The following is a 22,846-nucleotide window of genomic DNA, read 5'->3' as shown; positions in this document are numbered from 1 at the left end:
TTTTTATCTGAATAATTTTCAGTTTGTTTTTCCTCACGGTTAATTTGGTCTTTTTGTTTTCTCTTTCGTTCTCTGTGTTTTAATCCGTCTTTTTCTTCTATCGAACTCTCAAAGGGTCTTCAAACGCCTTTCACAGCCCATAGGCACCCATACCGGAAGTAGCTGTTGTATATAGGCCTCAATGCGGAAAGAGGAAGGTGAAGGAGGCAGCTGTATTCGATACGGTACAAAGCTACCAAGTGTAGAACACCTGGTAATTATTCATTTCCCTGGAGGCTTTTCAGAATGTTTGCGCTTAAGCGAGACAAAATCTCTCTTCATAAACAGTTTAATTTTTTTTAGCATTTCCTGTTTTTCATCGTTTGTCATGAATTTTCCTTTCATTTTAGCGCCCGCCATAATTAGAATCAGCGGTTCTCCACTCGAAAGTTCGTTTTCCGCCAGATTCAAAATGGCGGCCTTTTCTCCGGAACCTGAAAAGCGACATGAATCTCCTTTGCCAACGGTAAACGAAAGGTTGGGGCATCTAAAGCCTTCCAGAGAGCTACTAGAATATTACAGAAGAAAAATCGCGGAATATGATGGCGAATATGAAGAGATGGTGAGGAAACTGGAATTATATAAGTGCACGTACGAAGAACAGGTAAAATATAATGAAAATTATTGTTGTTGTTGAAGCAAAGATCACTGATCAAGATATCGATGGTGGCTGATCTAGAGATTTTTTCATTTCCATAGCATAAGACGCAGTGGGAACTACGGCAACGTGAAGAAGAGATCGCCGAGCTGCAAAAGGCGCTCAGTGACATGCAAGTTTACTTATTCCAAGAAAGAGAACATGTCTTACGGTTGTACGCCGAAAACGACCGCCTGAAAATTCGCGAGCTCGAAGATCGCAAAAAGATACAGCATCTGTTGAGTCTTTCAAAGATGACTGAACCTGAAATTACTTACTTTCACCATCAGCCACCGGCGAAAGCTATCGTCGCGCAACATAAACCAAGAGACAAAGAAGGCGGGGGTCGAAGGCCCCTCGCCGGACGTGGCCCCGGAGGACACAAAAGGGGTAAATGATAAGATGTTTCCTTCTCTTAGTCCAACTCTATAGTAGGAGTTTCAATAAAAGAAGGTTACTTGGAGTCGATCACTATATACAACGCCTCTTGCTACCATATATATGTGTAAGATTTGTATGGCCCCTTTTAAGCACCCTGTCGCGCAAGATGTTCTTCGACTTAAGGAAGGTGCTTCTCTCTTAGACCTTTTCTAGGATTGATTGAAGGCTTCTCTACTGGCAGGGTGCATGTTAGGGTCAAAGTCACCTTTCCCACTATTACCAGCCCCTATTGCAAAAGGAGATAAAAAAAGACTTCCCAAAAGAATTTTTTGGAAGGGATTGAATGAGGATCACTTGTTAACATATTCGGTTATTCACTTGGCTATCTTATTTTAGACTCACTTGGCTATCTTATTTTAGACTCCACAGGAAATGTTCATCCAGCTAGAAATGTTGCAGAAGCTGATGACAACCAGACCCTTTTGCTTCAAATAGAATCCTTGCAGGCTCAACTTGAAGAACAGACAAAGCTAGCAAAGGAGCAAGTGGACGCCTTATTCGAGGATCGCCGAGTACATATGGAAGAACAACAAGCACAGCGGGAAAGAGATGCAGACAAAATCAAAACAATGCAGGAAAAGTTGCGGAAAACACAGGATCTTCTTTACGATAGCACTAAGGATTTCTTAGAGCTGAAATATGAAATAAGAGCCAAAGAGAGGCACTGGATGGTTGATCGAGACAGATTAGCTCAGGAAATTGACCATCTGAGAGAACAGCTTGATGTGAGTGGTGTGAGTGTGTTAGAAGTGTCAGGGGAGGTAATGGAGCCACGGCAAGTGCAATTAGTGGCAGTTCAGTCACTCAGACACCAACTTGAACAGACACAGAAACTTGCAGAAATGTACAGAGAGCAGTGTATTGGTCTGGAAGATGAGTTAGCGAGAATACGAGAGAAGACTGATGTTAGTGAAGACATTTTCAAGGAGCGCACTGAGAAGATGAGCAAGAGATTGGCCCTGATGAATTCCAGATATGAAAACCTTGAGAAGAGGAGAGCCATGGAAGTTGAAGGGTTCAAAACAGATATTAAAATGCTCAGGGACAAGCTGAAAAATGTTGAGAAGCAGCTCTATAAGGTAAGGAAAAAAACTGTTTTATTAACAGTTAAGCCTGCTGAGACATCACTGGGAATTGTGCTATGTAAATAGTCTTTTTTTATTTACTTATTTATTTTTTATCATAAACCTTCATTTATAGGTTCAAAGCATTGTAAAAAGCATTCCTCCTCAGTTAATTTCCATGAGTGACCAAGTGAAATGTTTTACTCCCCCCCTTCTCCTCCCCCTTGCTCTGTTACTCATCCCCAATCCTCCATCTATCCAGTATGGCAACCCATACTTCGACATTACACTTCTGAGTTAATTAATATCTATGACCTTTTAGAGAAATGCGATCGCAGGTTGTTCACCAAAATTAAGAACAATGTTAACCATCCATTATATACCCTTCTGCCCAAAGTCAAAGAGTCATCCAAGAAGTTAAGATCACAAACATGCCAATTACCAGGGATAAATACAGAACGTTTTAAGAATTGCTTTTTTAATAGAATAAGGTTTAAATACAATTTGGCTAAGTAACATTATAATTATATCTTATGTTTTACATGATTTTACATAATTATGATAAATGATCTATCTACTTTTACTCTCTGTAACATTTGTTATGTATTTTAATGAACAAAATAAAGACATTTCATTGATTTATTCAATATTTGCCGCCCTGAATCTGACACTGGAACTATGGCCTGCAAGCAGGCTACCATGTGTCTGTTCCATAATAGATCACAGATGACATCAAAATGTATTAAGACCAAAAAAGAGACACATGAAGAGCAGCCAAGAGTGTCACTAATCTATTGCCAAACAGACTTTTGTCATGGGATCTAGTTTTGTATAATAAAAAAAGCAGTATGCTGTCAATAGTGACATCTTCAATGTGTCTGTCCTCCAAAAGCACACAAAATAAACCAATCAAAATGCTTGCATAACACAGGTTATTCTAATAATAGATGTTATTAAAAACTAGATCATTGGATAATGCAATTCAAGTCTTTTTATTGGCTTAGCCATTACGGTATATCAGCCAATATACCATAATCTACAAATATGGCAAGTGTACGTTTCAGCTTAAGATTAAAAGGGAGCTAAAAATTTAATAAAATTTAATAATTTAATTAAATGTTTTTAATAAAACAATTATTCCACTCGCGCTTGTTGGATATGAGATGATTATAGCCAACGAGGCGCGTAGCGCCTCGTTGGCTATCTATCATCTCATATCCAACAAGCGCGAGTGGAATAATTGTTAATTAGATCATACAACTCAAGGATCTATGCTGGTTCATATCTAGGTGACAGTTTCCATGGGCGATGATTATGATGAACAAGTGCTAAAAAATGTGCGAAAAACTGCCGGACGATCAAAGAAACTTGTTGGTGAACTTCACAATCTTAAAGCTAAGATTTATTCCTTGGAAAATGATGTAAGGCATATGGGATGACAAACAACAAAACAAGACATTTCTGCCCTCTCTTGTTAAGTTTGGTTTCAGAATCATTTTTATGGCTAATGATTCCTATGGAGGCAAAGTTATAACGTTAATTTATAGACCTCATTTGAACAAGCACGTGGAAAATCAATTACAGTTTTTAACATCTTGTGAATTAGTGTTATTGTCAAATACATGTATCAAAGGTACATTTTTCTAATGTTTGAATAAAAAATTGTCTTCACAGAATATTTTCTTGCCTAATTTAAGGGCTCACATACTCTCTGTTCATGTTATTAACACTTTTAGTTTCAAGAATTACTTCTTACTCATCACCTTACTTTTCCCCTCCAGAGAAAGCCAAGAAGAGGGGGGGTAGGCTTGTTTCCTTTACAGCAGCTGGGGGGTAGGCTTGTTTCCCTTTACAGCAGCTGGTAAAGGAAACTGTTTTGATAAGGAGCACAACTCATTACCATATTTCACTTTGCAGCCTGCTCAATTCAAAAGTTTGTTTGCCGTCTCCCCCTTCTTTGAACCCTGAGATGTAAAAAATGTCTTCTTAGTCTGTACTGTAGGTTAGAAAACCTTGTTTTTTCCACCTGCATTTGCAGTCCTTTGCATTTGGGTTTGTAACTTACAGTACAGATCTCAAACTCAGTAAGAGGTATATCTACATCAACATGGTGCAATTTCAAAAATTTATTGAGTTCATAACCCTAATTTACTCATCAAACTAAAATAGAATGAGCAAATTATTATCATAATATATTCAGCAGGCCTTGTCCTGATATTAGAATTACAATCAGAATGATCCTTATTCAGTTCTGTACTCACTCAAAATAGTATATCTAGGCAAAAATAGATTGTTCTCATCCCAACCACATTTTTCAAAAATCCTCTTTATAATCCTCTGTGATCTAGAGTTTACACACCAACAATTCAAATTACTGTCCGGTCTAATCCCTTGTAGTTGATAACAGGTCCAGAAAATGAAAAAAATTAATACCCTTGTTTTCCCCTTTATTAACAATCTTTAGTCTGCGATTGAAAAAAAAACTTAAAAAAGTGAAAGAAAATTAACCCTCTTAAATCCAAGAGTAACCAAGATGTAAATGTCCTTAAAATATTGATACAATATGAAGCAGACATACGACGAGAATAAAGAAAAACAGCAACTGGGTGACATTTCATTTTTTACCAAATTCTTAGAAATAAAATTTCAAGTTATGTTTAGCAGACAGTGAGTAGAATTGCTATTGGGATATTTGGAATGAAAAGGCCTATAGTTACAATCCCTGAGATTCTGTGTATTAATAAGATCTACCATGTTCTCAATAACTTTGTAACACTAAAAATGCCATTTTTTAGCATTTTCATCTAACTAATAACTACAATTGTTTTAATGCTGTAGTTCGTGGGTCAAATCATTTTGCTGTAGAACACATTTTGATTTATTACTCCACATCATGTAAAAATATCTTGAGTCAAAATCAGTAAATATCACCTTAAGTCAGTGGAAGCCTTTTCGAATGAATGCAAAATAACTACTGTATAAGGTGACACTAGGCAGAATAATTTATGATAATGCCTGCTGGTAACAACAGCAGGAATATGAGGCACATTGCTTTCAATGATATTTTCTTGTTTTGTTTGTTGTTGTTTCCTTTTCTTTTTTTTGTGGCAATAAAAGTCTCTTTTGCAGCCTCTTTTTGGTCTTGTCATATAATTTGCCCTTTCCTCTAGGGAAGGGAGTGTGTTGAGTGACAAGATTGAAGAATTGCTGCAAAGTAGACTCAGGGCTCGACACTAACAATAGCCAACTAGCCACAGACTAGTAGCAATTCAGTTTTGGCTGGTGGTTTTCGATTTCCAGTAGCCAGTTTTGGCTTGTAAACAAACTGAAATTGTTGTAACATCAAAGTTGTCACTAGCCACTTAGCGAGTAAGTTGAAAAGTTAGTGTCAAGCCATGATACTACCATACTATAGGTACAGAAATAAGTATAATAACAATTGACAACCAGCTTGTGACTCCTACAACTTGAACAACTACTATTAAACTGAAGAAGATAAATGAGTACAGTATGGAGTAACTAATGTTTGTAAATTAAGAGTCTCCAGTTGAAAGTAGTTCCTAAAAGATTGTTAACTTGTCTTCCTACCGAGTGAGAAGACTTAGCTAGTCACCAACAACATTATGTAAACAATTATGTAAACAAAGTTTCGCCATTCTTGAACAAAATCACATTCCTAGCCATCTTCAATTTGGCCAAACCTTTTATATGAACATTTACTTTTGTTAACAAAGTCAAGAGGGCAGAAAGCTAATGGGGGAAGGACATAAATTTAATGAAATTCCTCTATTAGACAATCTGTGAGGCTGGCCCACTGCTTGAGCAAAACTGCTGTTTGGGTTAGACCAGTGTTCACAGTTTTCTAAGTTTGACTGTTTAAGATCCCTTCTGCGTTAATATTTCAACATACATGTCATTAAATAATGAACAATGCCAAAAAGTTATTAAAATAAAAGTACGTTTAGGCATGTCCTTTCCCTAAAATAATAACAATAATTTTTAAGTAAGGTTCTGTCATTTAAGTACCACTCTCTCCATCTCTGACAAATGAACATCTTCCCGGCTAATGTGTTATATTTCCCTAGATAAAGTAACGAGATCTATGACAACTAATCAAATTTTAAGATTATCTTAGTAGCAAGAATGAGTGAATGGATGGAAGTGACGAGTGAATAGGAAATTCTAAAGGTATTACTGTCATCTGGGAGTTGAACAATTTCTAGCGGGTGAGGAAACAGGGGTCATATTTGGTGAAGGCCTTCCAACACTCTTGCTGTTGTATCTTGAGCGCCATTTTCCAAACAATCCTTTTCTGTTGAGAGTTGAATGTGAGCCTTGAAGATCATCTGACATTGTCTGATCAGAACCCTGCAGAACAGAAAAGAGGGAATTAAAGAAACAGGTGAAGGGGTATCTCTCACATAATATGAATGAAGGTTTAAGCTAAAAATGTTGTTTTCCAAAACTCCACCAAAATAAAAATTCATAACCCTTGTCACACCACTCTATCTTGTTCCTTCATAATTCACCTCGGGGTTCATCCTATCCCACGAAAAGCTAACAAATAGATTCCATGTTTACCTGCATCTGTTCGGTAACAGGTTACAGATGACACTAAAATTTGGTAAGGGGCCGACTATTTAACTTTGTGTGGGGGGGGTGGGGGGGGGGGTGGGTGATTTTGAAAAAATTTCCTGCAAGCGCTTGTTGGAAGAAAAAAATTGCATGCAGCCCCAATGTAACAGAAAAAATGTACCAAAAAATCAGAAAAAATATCCTGCACAGCAGATTGCTAGAAAAAAAAATTTCTTGATGACCAGAAATCACCCACCCCCCCCCCTCAAAAGTTAAATGGGTCGGCCCCTAAGAACAAAGAGGTGGCACCCAACCACAGCCGAGCACGTCGCTGATGCATTGATCTTATATAGAATAAATGCACAACAAAGTAGAATCTATTTTCAATAATCTGTTCATGTTGTCCTTCAGCAGCATAATTAAAAACATTCAAACTGTTCCAATGAGGCCTTGAACTGCTGTCTAGAAAGTAAATTTTTTCTTTTTTTTTTCTTTTTTTTTTAGAATGTATTTGTTTTGTATGATAAAGAAGACAAAACGTTTGTGAAGGTGGCATCATCCATGCATCTTGAATCCCATATGTCACAAGTAAGAACCAATAATGCATGCATAATTCAGGCTATCATATAATTAAATATCTTAAATGAAATAAAAAGGTAAGAAATAAGAAGACAATATGTATTCGATCAGAGTTATAAAAGTCATATTATGTTGTAATGTATTACAAAGCTTGGTATATGCAATTAGGATGACTCAACATTCCCTGACATTAACATTAAAATTAAAATTAAACTAAAAATTAACATTAAATTAAAATTAAAATTCCACCAATTAGAACTTTCATTACCACTTTTTCTTTTATACTCACTGATAGAACTAAGAATTCTGGACTTGCTGTCTCTGGATTGGGATTTGTTTCTTTTTCTTTTCTGGTGTTTGCTCTTGGCATCTTTTCTGACCTTTTCTGGATCAAGGTCCACAATGTACTGTTTTTTTTTTTTTTTTTGTATTACAAGGAATTAGTAGCTGGTTAGCATTATCATCGGAATAAAACATCACTTTACAATTAACTATCAGTACGTTACATTCAAAACATCTTTTAATTAAAATAAATGATAAACTTAAATTTTTAAAGTTATAGTGTTAGAAAATAAAAATGAGAAAAGCTGCAGAACTCTAACAATGCATCACAAAGAGATGAAAAAAGGGCAAAAAGGTTGGATGCTTGAAATTTTGACTGCATGCACAAGACTCATTTTTTCCTTTCAGGGGAAGGGAAAGGGGAAGGGCTAGGGTGCAGAATTCAGAGTCTCTTAATTGCATTTAATTTTGTAACAACTAATCTGTTAGGCTCCATGCAATTCAAATTACTATCTCCTAATCTCATAGGTGAGAATGTGAGCAGTAATATCAAAAGTAGCTGCTCAATATTATGAAAAACCAAGGGAGTCTATCCACACTGAAAACCACATTGAGTGAGAACAAGATCAGAACTATGTAAGTTCTCTTTTGTACAGCTATGACTTTATCTAGTAAATAAACTCTGACCCAATCTGACCTCAATCTCTAACTCAAAATTTACTATACAGTGATTAATTGAAAAAATAATTAATAGCAACTAAATTATCACAAGATTACATTTTGCAAGACCATGTTCTTAAGATTGTACCAAATATAGCACTAGCAGGGGTGAAAGTGATGAAAATGACAGTAGAAATAAACAGAAAACATCTTTTGTAGCACTCATGAGTACTTACTGCTTCAGTAAAAGCACTATCTAGAGATGAAATACTGCTGCTTTTCTTCAGTTCTGAAAACTCTAGAGGCAAACAAATAAATTTAAGTTTAGTAAAAAGCAAATCAAAAGAGTTAGTTTTTATAGAATCAAACAGGAGTTTTTTGGTCAAGAATTACGTAATTTCCGGCCGTTTACCGACACGGCTGATTACCTGCACTGGCCGATTATTGAATGCGGCGAAAAAAAGAGTCAACAGATTACCTGCACTGGTGGATAACCTGCACCTTTAAAGCAAAGGAATTTTGTACAAAAAGGCTCTAGATATCACAACGTTTCATTCTTGACCGAATGCAAATTCCTGGCCACATTTTGTGCGAGCAATTGTTCAGCGCCATGTTGCTTTGTTGATTTCTCAAAAAGATTGATATCTCCGGTACTACTGGGCCTAAAAAGTCCCTTAGAAGGAGAAAATTCTCTTCAGCTCAAGCTAGTGTTAACTGGAAATTTGTTACTGATGCGCTGGTTATCTTCGGATTATTTTTGTCACCATCAAGGTCTTGTTTACACGCGTGCCGATAAAAATTTGTTCGTCGTGTAACTGTGTGAAATAAACTCGAGTCAGCATCATGTTTTCGTGCCACTTTGTGGCACTCTAAATACGATAAAATTCATCTGAGAGGTGGAAACGCAGGTAGGTGAGAATTTTTTTCAATTCAACTGCCAGTAGATTTCAAAATTGTCACATAACCCGCACCTCCCTATTACCTGCAGTGGCGTGTGTTTAAGGCAAAATCAACAGATTACCTGAGGGTAATTACGGTAGGTGAAGTTTTATGAAAAACAGCTATGAATTAAAAAGAAGCTTGTCTACTAATTTAAATGTTGAAAACTTTGACATTTGCTAAGCAACCTCTCTTCTGAGAATATTTCTTGCAAAGGTAGGCTATGCTATAGAATTTCTGACCATAGTAAGTCTGAGATATTGTATGGTTTTTTTGCTTTTAGTTTGTATTTTGTCTACAACATGATTCCAAGTTGCATCTGAACAATGTATGGTCAGTCAGAGTATTAATCAGATGAGGCTAAATGAAATTTAGCCAAGGTTAAAATCAAGGCACGATGGTCAGCGAAGGACATGCTGCGGGGCGCCCCCTTTGCAATTGCAGGGTCACGAGGTTTTCAGTATGTTTTGAGATAATTGCGGATCTTAACGCGAGCTGCCTCTTGTGCTCCCACCCTCCCTCCTCTATGGTGGGTCAAGAGCAGGTAAGTATAAAAACAATTCTACTGACTTGTCAGTGTGACTGGTGCCAGGGGGGTGGACCGAGGTTGTGTCGCCACTGTAACCTCCCTCCTGTGGGCAGTCAGCGCGACTGCCACAGTGCTATGGCACCTTCCTCCAAGCTCATCAGTGCCGATGAGTTTAATTCTTATTAACCGAGCAGGAGGTCTGTACATGGGAGAATCTTGACCGAGGTCGCCAGTACAAACCAAACGCAGTGAGGTCTGTACCAGCGACCGAGGTGAAGATTCTCCCATACAGACCGAGCTAGCTCGGTTAATAAGATGTTTATTATATGGCTGTGTCTTATATGCCAATTTTTTATGTTCTTTGTTCCTTTTTTTTTCTAGACCGGTCTAGATGCCGGTTTAGATGGAAAAATCTAAACCACTTTCAATATTGATTTCAGCCAATCAAATTCATGAATTTGGTAGTTCCCAGTCCTTATGAGACACAGCCATATAATAATGGCACATACAAACCTGCCCCTTTCCCCCCCCCACCCCCAACAAAAAAAAACTTTTCCAGAGTATCCCTCTACTTTGTATTAAGCCCTAACTACACACACACCTCCATTCTCGTTGATGTTCAAAAGTGAACTTGACAGTTGTTTTGATCCCATCAAGCCTGTGCCCAAGGACTCCATTGAACTTGCACTGTCAATCAAACTGATTGTGTCTGGAGATGGCTGCTTCAGTTTCTTTGGCAATGTTAATGATGCACGATTCATGTCCACCCCAGATCTGTTGAACCTGTTCCCAAGGTGCTTCTGTTTCTCTGTTGCTGTTAAAAAAAGGTTAGCAATCAAATTCACCTTATGATGTCACAGAGTCATACTTAAAGATAATTTTTGAAATATTACCAAACCCTACACTAGCCATAACCAATCAGGGATCAATGGAATCCCTGTCTTCTATCAGAACTCCAGTGCCACTGGTAACTGATTTTTCCCTTTGGACAACTTGTAAAACTTTGCTTCTGTATTTATCCTTAACAAGGTACAGATCATACTTAGATAATCAATCTTACAGGGGTTTCATTAAGGGCCAGGCACCGGCCAAATTGACCGGTTGTAAGGACGGTTTTGCCCACCTGGTTTAACAATCTGGAGGAAGGTTTTTCTTATAAAGAAGTTTAGTTCAAAAAGTTTTGCCCGCCTGTGAAAACCAGTTGCCCTCCTGCTGAAAACATTAATGAAAGCCCTGATCTTATCATTAATTTGTGAGAATATGTTGTCTGACTATTTCATTTCCCAGACATGATTGTCTTGAGCTTTTTTGCAGTAAAAGGAGATAAAGCAGGCTGACATCATAACAATTCAACCTAAGATAAATTGTGAATAGCTTGATCAAGCAGTCAAACAGTTACTTACTGATTCGGTCACTTTCCATTTCATTTGTCTGTACAAAAAAACAAACAAACACATTCATCGGGAAACTGTCAAACATCAAAACATTCCAAATTCCAATTTTGACCTGGCAACAGTGCGTGAAAAGAGCCATCTTGTGGAATGTCCACTGCTAAATTATTATTGATATTAAATTAAATATTATTAATCACCCAAATGTCAATGGAGCAGTAACTACTTAAAAGACAGAATACAAACCTCCTCTATGCAGTCAACAAGTTCATCAACAAACACCTTTCTTGTTTCTTCATCCCTTGCATTAAAATAAGCCAGAACCTATAAAATGATACCATGTTCTAAGTAATGCTGTGACTCTACTAAGCAACAGAGGACGAATTGTTAACTTCCAAAGAAATTAGGTAGAATATGACTGTGGCTTTGGTATTGAATGGTGTGTAAATCAACCGGAATAGTTCCAAACATACCCTGCTATCTAGCTTAGAGTAAATCTGTATTCCAAAAGGGTAATCTACGAAGGAAAGTTCAACAGCAATTGTAAATCAACCTTGAATTTGACTCAACAAATTTTCTGGGCCCGGTTGTTCAAAGCTGGGTTAAGATAACCCAGGATTAGCGTGAAATTTGATTTCAGATCTGAAAGCTTTAAGAGAAAGTTCAGTTTAATTATTTTGTGTCAACAGTTTGATGATTGGATGCTCTAAAAAGATCAGGGAAAATCATCTCAGAAAGGTTCTTGAATAGAGAAATAAGGAAACCTGAGTCAAAATTTAACCCTGGGTTAGCGCTAATCGGCCTTTGAACAACTGGACCCTGAGTTCTAAGTAATATATAGCTTTGACTGTTAGAATATATTAGAGAGGTTTGTCCTCCAGTTAGATTTGCCACATGAAGCAAATTTAGATTCTTTTCGATTCACTGCTTATGCCTACAGTCCAGACATTATTATCTAGGTTTCTTGCCCTTTACCCATTTCACTCTCATGTGAGACCAAGACAGAATTTCTCTTTAAGAGGTCAATACAATATCAAGCAGACAAGACTAGTGATGAAAATAAAGGAAAATATAAATTAAGGATCATGAGTTGATCCAATACCAACTTCTCCCAACTAACATCATGAGAATTGTATGGCAGAAAGTAAGGAGAATTACTAATTAAAAGAGATCTTAGGAGTGGAAGGAAGGAAGGACACAACTGGTACATTACTTACAGTCCCTTGAAAAGGTGGATACTTTAACTCCACACAAGGAGAAGGAGAGCTTGTAGCTGTAATAATGTATCCCCTCTCCACGACCAGCTCTACCTCGTTCTTTAGTTGCCTAAAAAAGGTTTATTTGAAAAGAAAGCTTCCAAACTGATCTTAAAGTGCCAAAGCTCAAAAAGATCACATACTTTTGTTTTGTTCTGAATGTTCCTATTACTAATTATACTAAAGAATAAAGGCTGATAGTTTCTAAAGAAACTGTTTGGGGCTGCATCGGTGGGGGTAACGAAATAATTTGGATATATCAACAAAGTTGAAATGGTAAATTGGCCACCGTAAGGATTACAAAAGCTGACGTTTCGAGCGTTAGCCCTTCGTTGGAGCAAATAGAGGAATTGTGGGTTGTGTGTGCTTTTAAAGGCAGAAAATGGAGCTATGTTTTCTGCCTTTAAAAGCACACACAACCCACAATTCCTCTATTCGCTCCGACAAAGGGCTAACGCTCGAAATGTCAGCTTTTGTAATCATTACGGTGGCCAATTTACCATTTCAACTTTGTTGATATATCCAAATTATTAATTATACTAAAGTTTGGTTTATTTCATACAGTCAATGGTTGCAAGGGTGAGCTCTATTCGAGTACAGAGCATGGAGCTGAGCTTAAAGCTGTCATGCCAACTGCCAATTTGGCAGAATTTCGGAACACACTGGACTGCAAGTAGCAACCAAACAAAGGTTTAAAAACATGCCAAGTACTGTTAGCAGCATTTTTCTTCTTACATAGAGTAAGGTAATATTACACATTCCATAAGAAATACTCACCACTAGCATATCATTAAAAAGAAAGATAACTCTGGGGTGAGCTTTCTCCTTCTTGTTTGGATCTCGCACATTGTAAAGAGGGGTCAGCAATCGAAGCTGTCTATGAAGAGCAGCCAGTGTCTGGGAAGAAAGATTTGGAGGTATTAATAATTATGATCAAACCTCGTTTCTTGGACCATACATAGATAGTGTGCTAGAGTGGTTTGTGAAGAAAATTGTATTTATATTTGTTTCTTTTGTCTGCTATTTGAGGCCCAATTCACTGATCAGTGAAACTGATCAAAAGTCATTTAATCAACACTTTAAACAGTGCTTTCAATAAGATTTGAAATAGGTGGCTACCTCGGTACAACACCTGCCGGAGAGCGACTTGATTGCGACTTAGCGTGGCGACTGCGACTTGAGCGCGGTGAAATGTACCCGGCGACTCGCAACAGAATAGCCGCCGGAGCTCCGGCGGGTGCCAGGTCTTATTGAAAGCACTGTTTAAACCTTGAGAAAAACTTCTACCAGACAGAACATTTTTAACATCTCATAATTTGAGAGGTGAAAGTTTCAGGCACAACTGGAAAATATTTTGATTTTAACATCTTGCATTACTCCCAGGTGCCCTTCTTTTCAACAATTTCTTCCCTACTAACAACCTCTACACAGTGAATACGCAGAAATAGAAACCTCTTTCTTGTTCTGGTACAATAACGTCTACTTTAAAAGGCTGGTAAAAATTGTAAATATGAAAATCCCTTCACATAATTATGGGACAACTTACAGTCCAAGGTGACCTTGTTCCAACAATTTTTTTACCCAGTTTCTCCACAACATTGACATGATCTTTTCCTGGAGAAAATGCTTTCTGCAAAATTGAACATGGCAAGTGGTGAGAGCGTGCATCAAACATGCTGAATAAACAATAGCCATATCTGTTACAGATCAACAGGTTAAGAGCTTCTCACATTTGAAAAAAAAAAAGCAACTGAACACTGACTGTAATGTACAGTGTTAAATTAAAAAATCCATGACTTTTAGATACCTTTTTTACTCTATTGTAGATCTCTAGCAGACTCTCTTCTGGAAAATCTCCACCATTGTTGGTACCTAATAGATAACAACATCAAGTTCACTAACAGGGTTTTGAAGTGCACATTAAATGAGATTTTTCTAACTGGTGAAACACCATTGTATAAAAAAAATTAATAATAAAAAGTATTAATGGCAAGATCTAAAATTACAACTGACAGCCAACCTTACAACCTTAAACAGCTTAGCCTTTGTATAAACACTGATACTGTGCAGAAAAAAAGTTGAACTCTTTAAAAGTTCATTTTATTCTCAGTAAACAAAACCATTGAATGTTTTAGAAGTTACAAAAAACAACATGTTTTAGATTATCAAATGAATAGTACACTTTGATCAATTTCAACACACTAAATGCCATAAAAATACTATAATCAAGATGAAAAAATCAGGGCAATCAAGTATGTACCCATTTAAAATGAGCAGCAACAAGGAGAGCTCCATGAAATATATGGAGCTAACCACATGATAATGTGATTTGTGAGTTATTCTAAATTTTATCACAATTGGCAACTGGTTATGTCGCAATCTGATTGGCCAATTTGCTGATGTCACACACTGAAAGAATTGTTTTATCTGAGATTGTGGTAAAAAACAAATTGCTAGTGGTTTAGCATGATCTGTTCACTTATAGACAACAGTATTTATCATATTACAGTGGTCATAATTTGCTGTGGGTTCATGAGGCTGCCCCGCTTGAGTCCACAACATTTTTGACAACTGTGATGTTGAATATTATTGTTAATAAGAGTACAGACCAAGCTAAACCACTCTGGATTTGTTAAATCTATGATGAAGAAATGAGAATATATTACAAGGAAAATATACCTCTCAAATTGTTGATGAAATCAGCCTCTGTCATTCTCCGTTTCACATTAGGACTATGAAGATCAGTATTTAACATCACAATGGCAAATGCCAGAATCAGGATTGTGTCCAAAGCACCCTTCTCGTCAACAGGGTTACATGAAACATACCGTGAGGCAAACTCCTGCACAAGACAAATACAAATTATTAAGGACCAGTACCTCTTTCTACTTTGATCAGGCAACTACTAATAGCATGGTGTACAGCCTTACCAGCATGAGTTTTTCAATTTTCTGTGCTTCCCCCTGAAATATCAAAGAAAAAAATCTTTTAAATCATTAACAACATTATTACGATTTTAGACTGTTTGCGAGAAATAGGGCTGAGGTGCACTTGATTAAATTATTTGTGGGGTACTGAGAAAGAAGAAAAGGAAGATAAAAACTACCAATAATTCTCACAAAATACAAATCCAAACTCAAATATCGAAAAAGAATTTGACACAAGACTTTCTTACAGTCTAGAGTTTGCGTTGAAAAGACTTTGATTACAAAAAAAACTGCTTGGAAGGTGTTCAAGAACTTGTGAAATTGTGACTGTTGATCTATTGGAATGTAGCCTGTGTGCAGACAGACTTTCCTTCGTTCCTTTGTTAAGTCCGTCTTAATGAAGGAATGAAGGAAAGTCTGTCTGCACGCAGGCTAGTTGGAATGAAGCCCTCCTTTATTTAATAATATTTCTTGTTATATTTATCATAAACATGTTTTCTGGCAAAATAAGATAACTAGAAAATGCAAATGCAATAACAACTGAAAGGCTGGAATATATTCGCAGTAACAGTGTTTAGAGCCATTCTGAAAAATCTTGACATTAGTTTATGTTTAGAGCTGTTCCAAAGGATCTCGATTTTATTGAGATCCATTCTTGGTGATTCCTATGACCATTAAGGTTATAGAAAACAAGTTTTGAATATAAAAAGGTAAGAGGAGAACCTACTGGTAATCTAAAGGAAGTCTGGTATACTCGCAGAGCTTCATCAACCTCCATTCCAGTAAAATCCATTGACTGCACAAAGTACCTAAAAGTATCAAAAAAAAATTAAAAAAAAAAAACAACAAAAAAAACACAGAGATGAACAGCATGTTTCACTTCTTCATAATACGATTGAGAAAAGGTAAATGAACAAAGTTTTCCATAATTTTCTCCACCTAAGTTATTAGCATTCCATTTTAAGAATTGCGCAGAATTTGAATTAATTAAATTAAATGTTTTGTACCCTGTGTAAAATATTAATTTAAGTTACAGTTTCTGCTAGCCACTTACTTTAAAACTTCCATGTTGAATTCATTTTGCAAATTGCCCAGGTACTCTCCAAGTTTCTGTTTACTAATCCCTGATTCGCTCAACAGAAACTTTGCTACCACTTCAGGGCTGTCTTCCAACACTTGATGGGCCACAAGATAATTAATTCCTTTCTCTGGCTTCCTGTTTAATCAATGTTCAAACCATAGACAAATCAATTTGAGGGAGATAAACCATGTTATCAAAAGTTAATTAAACAAGCATCACCCAATCAACCAATCAATCAGCTAGTTGCTCAGTCAGCCAGTCAGACAGACAGTCTTTCTATCTGACTGTCCATCTGGTGGTATTAAGTCATTCTGTCCGTCAGTCAATCTATCAATCAATCAATCAATCAAATGGCTTTTTTTGCTAGAACAAAAACTATAAATCTAAGGTAAAGTTACCAACCATTTAGTTTCAATCATTGTTCACAATATATTGTATAGGGAAAAGCTTTGATGAGGTCTGTCTTAATCTGAACAAATTCCGTGATGAATTAAGACTCTGGAGCCTTAAGTCTAAGTTGAGCATCCACCCTATTAAAACTGAGGCCATGATTCTTACTAAGCAGGGTTTTATTGGTCCTGCTGCCCCAATATTGTTTGGAGACAAGCATGTCAACGTTGTGGATCATACTACTTGTTTAGGACTGACTATTGACAGCTGTTTGTCTTGGTCAAAGCATATTTGCCATGAAAAGAAGCAATTCTCACAAAAAGTTGGTGCCTTAAAACGTATGAGGCAATTGCCCCCTAAAGTAAGAGGAAATTTATTTTAAATCCATTATACCAGCAGTGATACATGGTATAGTTGTGTGGGGGAATTGTAGTTCTGCTATGCTCAACTCCTTGAATCCTATACATGATAGAGCAGCTAGGTTAATTCAAGATTATCTTCAAAGTCTCAACTGGCTTCCCTTGTCCTACTTCTATAAAAGACGCTTACTGCTGTTCATGTTTGATGTTATCAAACATAATGATCCTGACGACCTTGCATCTTTATTTACTTTAAAGTCTGGTAGTAGACCTTCACGAAGGGGAAGCCAATTTGTTATTCCACGTGTCAAATATGAAATTGGAAAACAATCTATTCAATATAGAGGACCAACAATTTGAAAATTTCTTGATTGATTAATTAATATAAATGAGTCGATGAGTAAAGACAAATTCAAGCAAATTTTGCATAGATTTTCCAAGGACATTAATAACTTCTCAGTTAGAGTTTCTATCATAGCTAATAAACATGATAACTATGTATATTTTTAACTTGTTTTTATTTTTACATTTTACATCATCCTACTTTTATTTAATTTATTTTAGGCAGGTCCACATCAGCTTTTTGCTGCGCCATTGTAGGTAACTTAACCTACTTTACCAAATAAATGTATGTATGTATGTAATGTAATCTAACCCGTAAAATATTTATGAGAAAGGTTCAGTACATGTCTGTTAGTGTGTCTTGTGTTATGTTGAAAAAAAATCCATCCAACAAAAGGGAAAGACCATAAAACGAAGCATACCTGTTGAAATGGTTTATACCAATCCTGGTCTCTAATTTCTGGGGTTTTGTTCCAGAATCAAATTCAGAATAAAGACTGGAGGTGTCATCATCAGTGCTAGTAAGACTTGGTGCGCAGATTCCATCCAAACTGTCCACACTGCTAAGGTCTCTTCTCATTTCATCCCCTAAGTAAAGTTACAATGGACACTTAAACTCACTTATCATAAACTCCTAGGTAGAAGTTGTTATCATGATCTAACACTAAATTCTTGTAACTGATTTACCAGGAAATGTGAAGCAGCTAGAGGGGAGAACTAACAATTACATCTTGGGAGTTAAAGGTTATGATCCCAACCTGGTTACTAACAGCTGACTAAAAAGAATCAACTATGAACCTCACCAGTTTCCAGGTTATCCACGAGGTAATTTTGGTTTTATCAATTAACTGAGTTGATAATGCAAATTGGCCACTGCAAAGAATTTCAAAGCTGACATTTTGAGTGTTAGCCCTTCACCATTCGCTCTGACAAAAATGTCATCTTTGAAACTCTTTATGGTGCCAATTAACAGTGATTTTCTAACTCAATTGATAAAACCGAAATTACCTTGTTATACTCCCCCACCGACGCAGCACCACAGTTTCTTCATCAGTAACCAACCTCCTTTATGTAGTTAAAATGATCAAATATGAAGTGCCTTGATTTCTTTGTTGGTTATGAAACACTCAAGACATTAAGAAAGATGGTAAGTTTTGAGCTCGGTAGAGAAATATAAAGATGTTCTTTATCTAGTCACAAGCATGGGACAAAGGAAAAATTCCGAGTTCCCATGAGGAATTGAACCTCAGACCTTCAGATTCCATGCTCTGATGCTCTACCACTGACTTGCAGAGACTCTGTGGTAAGCAAGGCCCACCATGAAGTTCTTATTACACGACTCGGGCAGTCAGAGGGCCAATAACTAAAATCAACCAATCAAAATGCTCTATAGCCGGTCAATATTCTCTAAGTATTGGACCGGGCACTGTCCCGAATGGTCCCGAATGATACCGCACTTGTGTCCCTTTGAACTTCAGTCATATCATAAATCTCTTATTAACCAAGCTTGCTCAGGACCATACTGGAAGAATATCAGCCCTCGGTCTTTTTGTACAGACCTCGCTGTGCTTGGTCCGTACTGTCAAGACTTCGGGCCAATATTCTCCCAGTACAGCCCTCGCGCTTGGTTAATAAGATATATATATTTGACACACATCCTGCATACTGCTAGGATTGGCAATGTTGAAAGCCCAAAGGTCTGAGGGATCAGACTCAGACTCTCCCTCATGGGGACTAGATAAAAAACATCTTTCTATACTCAAGATAGTTATCAAACCTGAATCGTCACTCCCATAGGTAGAGCCATCATCAGTGAGTGTTTCTCTTCTTGGTCTACCAGGCAGGTCTCCATTGGGAACCTTATTAGGGACTAGACCATCCTTCACAAAAGCATCATCAGGCAGTGTCTCCACATTATCCACAACCTCCACCTTTACATAATGTTCCGTTTCACTGGTGATACTTTCTTTCCTCATACCCACCTTCTCATCCAATGCTTCTTTTTGCTCAATCAGTTTGGCATCCACTCTATTTCCTGCTCCTGTAAATATTGATGTAAGATCTGTTGGAAAATTATCCCGGGAAGAATTCAATGCAATTTCACTGCTATACATTTGGGGTTCTTCACCAGTTAAACTGTTGATATTGTCTATAATAAGTATTGACTTGACTCTTTGACTTCCACTCTTCCTCTTTGTGATTCGCAGCACAGGTGTCACTTGTGCTTCTGAGGAATTCTCCATCCTGGGACTTGTAATTTGAGATTGAGGATCACTGTTTGATTTAGGTCTAAATGGATCTTTCAAAGGAGATCCTGAGTATGCCCTCATCCTTCTAAATTGTTTATCCATTCTATATTTACGGTAGTATGATTGAATAACTCGGGCTGCCCAATGAGCTTTGTCTTTGCCTCCATATTGTCGCTCCAAAACCTTCACGCTTCTGTCTTGAAGTTCTGGACTAAGTTCATATTTTTTTGAAAAGGATTTCTGTCGGTTTAGGCTGTCATTTCTTTTGACTGCTTTGAAAGTATCACGCTTTACAAGTTTTGGAGAGTTTTGTGGTGTTTCTGCAGCTGTTATTGTGATCATGGGAGATGTTGGGGTCTGAGGAGTTGTAAAAACATCAGAACTGCCTCCAGTTGAGCTGTTTCTCTCTGGCGTATCCTGAGAAATCTTTCCGGAATCTACAGCCCTGGGGTAACAAAAAAAGGCATAATCTAATTAACTCCTCCTTTACTTTTAACCCTTTCACTCACAAGATCTCATAAATGCCTTAACTGCCAACCTCACTGAGAAGTCCTGTACCAGTGCAAATTGACACATCACTTGTCTGCTTGATGTTACATCAATATTTTAAAGAGACATTATGTCTTTGTCACTCATGGTAGTTGAAAGGGTTAAACTACATCCAAGCTTGAATGCAAGTATAAAAAATTAAGAATTAAAAAGTAGCTTGAGCGATAAAAATTAAGCTGGAGAATTCTGCATAGGGGAACAGACAAGTATTTGATCTCCACTGCCTAACAGAAAGCCTGTTTCAGTTAAGGCAAGGTCTACACCCCTTCATTTCCAAGATCTAAAAAGTGATTCTCCTTACCATCTACCATATATTTCTCATAATGTTAGTCCTTAGAGTTTGGTGTTGAACCCAAAAACCCAAATTTTTTCCCATGATTGACACTTTTCTTTATTCTCAAAACCAGTTTGCTTGATATCATAATGGTATTGTAAAGAGAAATCACTTCTTGATCACTAGTGGGAGTGAAAGGGTCAAAAAGCTCATTAATCTTCTACCTTAAAAGAGAAATCAAAGCAGGAACATTTACCACTAAACTAAAGGGAAGATTGCTTTTCTTTTCATCATTTAGTTCTTATTAAACGAGCGGGAGGTCTACATAGGAGAATCTTGACCAAGGTTGCCAGTACAGACCGAATGCAGTGAGGTCTGTACCAGTGACCGAGGTCAAGATTCTCCCATACAGACTGACCTAGCTCAGTTAATAAGATGTTTATTATATGGCTGTGTCTTGTATGCCAATTTTTTATATTCTTTGTACCTTTTTTTTCTAGACCGGTCTAGATGCCAGTCTAGATGGGAAAATCTAGACCACTTTCAATATTGATTTCAGCCAATCAAATTTGTGAATTTGGTAGTTCCCAGTCCTTGTGAGACACAGCCATATAATAATAAAGAATAGCATTCTAAACTTGTTTGAGGTACATATCTGACAAAAGATTGAAATTGAAAGGAAAGAAAGTGATCATTTCCTTGAATTGAAATGTTCATGTCAATAAGTTATGAATAGTTATTGTCAAATTCATTTTCCTAGGCAATGTCTTTGGAATGACGCTGACAGACTAAAGTGGTTATATTTGTTTAGAAAACAGGGAGACATTTCTGGCATTGAATTAATGAGGGATGAGCTTCCAAAATTAAAATAACCTCTTAGGCAAGAGTTCCATATAACCCTAGACATTAATTATGCATAGAGTGTTGCAAAGAAACCTTTATATTTAGTTTTATGAAATGGAATGCATAATTAATTATGGGGTTCTATGGAACTCTTTCCACCTCTTAAATACCAAAAGCAATTCCAATGTTTATTTACTTTAAGCACTTATGTGAATTTCGTGGTCGATAATGGGTTTACGAATAAAAGTAACCTGATATATTAGTATTAAACATTCTTTCTAGCTTATTATTGTTGATGAATGCTGTGGTTAGGTAAATAGTTTTAAATGAAAACACAGCGCACTTTAGACCTAAGCTCCACGTGCCAGCGCGGGTAAAAACAAAGAATCTCCCGCACGCCAAATTCGATGGAAGGTGCTAGCTTATATTACATGTACAATTTTGCTTTCGTCACATTAGATTTCGAAAGATTTTAACCATTAGAAAATAGCGCCAAAGAAAAATGGTTCATATCTTTTTAATACGATTAGCATAAAAATAAGAACATATACATGTGGTAAGGAAATATGCAATAATTTCTCTCAAGGCTATTCGTAAGTTTAATTTTCATGAATTAGTTGTGCTCCGAGGTGAAAAGGTGGTATGTTTTGAGTTTAGGACATATCTTATTTCTCTCTGATTTCCTCACCTGTTTTCACCATCCGGTATATTTTTTGCACCAGTGTTGACGTTTGTTAAGCTGTCTTCCCTTCCCCTTGCAATATAATGGCGGAGTTGATTCCGCTCCTTTTCGAGTTCTTTCACCCTCGACCTGAGATTTTCAATCTCTTCGTTTTTTTCGCGTATAATTTTGTCTTGCTTCCAAATACAAGCTTTTAGAGTGTCCACTAGAGAGTCGACACTCGTCAGGGCCTCTAGCGTAGATTTTACCGAACTCATTTTGCTATTAGGTCGTTAACAAATGGCAATTCAACCGCTAATCCACACATTGTACCAGTAAATGATCAATCAGTGACCGCCATTTTGTTTACATCGCCTTAGCGAAGATTCCTGAGCCCAGAGAATAGCACGTGATAACTCATAACCAATAGTGTGTAGCACAACTTATGATGACGAGCTCACGAGAGATTGTCGGAAATGTTCGGTATGGAGTCCCACATACGATCGGAACTTCACTTCCGCTTGAAACATAACAGAGGGAAATGAACGCGAATATTGCCCTTTTGAATTTTTTGGCGTTACACGGCGCTGTCCAGATTTTTAAAATTTTTTTAACTTATCTCTTCAAATGTTTAAGTGATAAGTTCACTTGATCTAATATCACAGAAATCAGTTTTTACAAAAATCTTAATTTGCTCTAGGGTGGAAATGCTGTTTGAAAAATAGTCCATTTTACAGTTGTGTGCTTGGTTGCCAAGCCTTTGAATGGGAGTGAGGCTA

The 22,846-nt window shown here is 37.0% G+C and overlaps 2 protein-coding genes across 3 annotated transcripts; one reads left to right on the top strand and one right to left on the bottom strand.

The window, feature by feature from the left end:
* The first annotated feature begins 438 nt into the window (after positions 1 to 438).
* On the top strand, positions 439 to 3,857 carry LOC111339413 (coiled-coil domain-containing protein 77). The gene is made up of 4 exons (XM_022946069.2): positions 439 to 643; positions 739 to 1,066; positions 1,478 to 2,196; positions 3,471 to 3,857. The coding sequence occupies exons 1-4, from the start codon at positions 452 to 454 to the stop codon at positions 3,618 to 3,620; spliced, it is 1,389 nt and encodes a 462-aa protein (XP_022801804.2). The 5' UTR covers positions 439 to 451; the 3' UTR covers positions 3,621 to 3,857.
* Positions 3,858 to 6,234: 2,377 nt separating this feature from the next.
* LOC111339414 (uncharacterized) lies at positions 6,235 to 22,462 on the bottom strand. 2 transcript variants are annotated; one of them, XM_022946071.2, is made up of 18 exons: positions 22,095 to 22,462; positions 19,269 to 20,185; positions 17,914 to 18,079; positions 16,374 to 16,535; positions 16,047 to 16,128; positions 15,323 to 15,355; positions 15,072 to 15,234; positions 14,200 to 14,264; positions 13,939 to 14,022; positions 13,170 to 13,289; positions 12,354 to 12,462; positions 11,610 to 11,653; positions 11,383 to 11,460; positions 11,149 to 11,176; positions 10,347 to 10,559; positions 8,514 to 8,575; positions 7,625 to 7,742; positions 6,343 to 6,549 (listed from the first exon to the last, which is right to left on the bottom strand). In XM_022946071.2, the coding sequence occupies exons 1-18, from the start codon at positions 22,343 to 22,345 to the stop codon at positions 6,542 to 6,544; spliced, it is 2,703 nt and encodes a 900-aa protein (XP_022801806.1). In that variant the 5' UTR covers positions 22,346 to 22,462; the 3' UTR covers positions 6,343 to 6,541. The 2 variants fall into 2 exon arrangements, with proteins under 2 accessions (XP_022801805.1, XP_022801806.1); XM_022946070.2 differs by lacking the exon at positions 7,625 to 7,742 and having other exon boundaries at positions 6,235 to 6,549.
* Between the last annotated feature and the right edge of the window lie 384 nt (positions 22,463 to 22,846).

Source organism: Stylophora pistillata, chromosome 5 (assembly GCF_964205215.1).
Source record: "Stylophora pistillata chromosome 5, jaStyPist1.2, whole genome shotgun sequence".
In the NCBI taxonomy this organism is placed as follows: domain Eukaryota; kingdom Metazoa; phylum Cnidaria; class Anthozoa; order Scleractinia; family Pocilloporidae; genus Stylophora; species Stylophora pistillata.
Note: the sequence above shows the minus strand (reverse complement) of the source record. Positions and strands in the feature narration are given on the sequence as shown.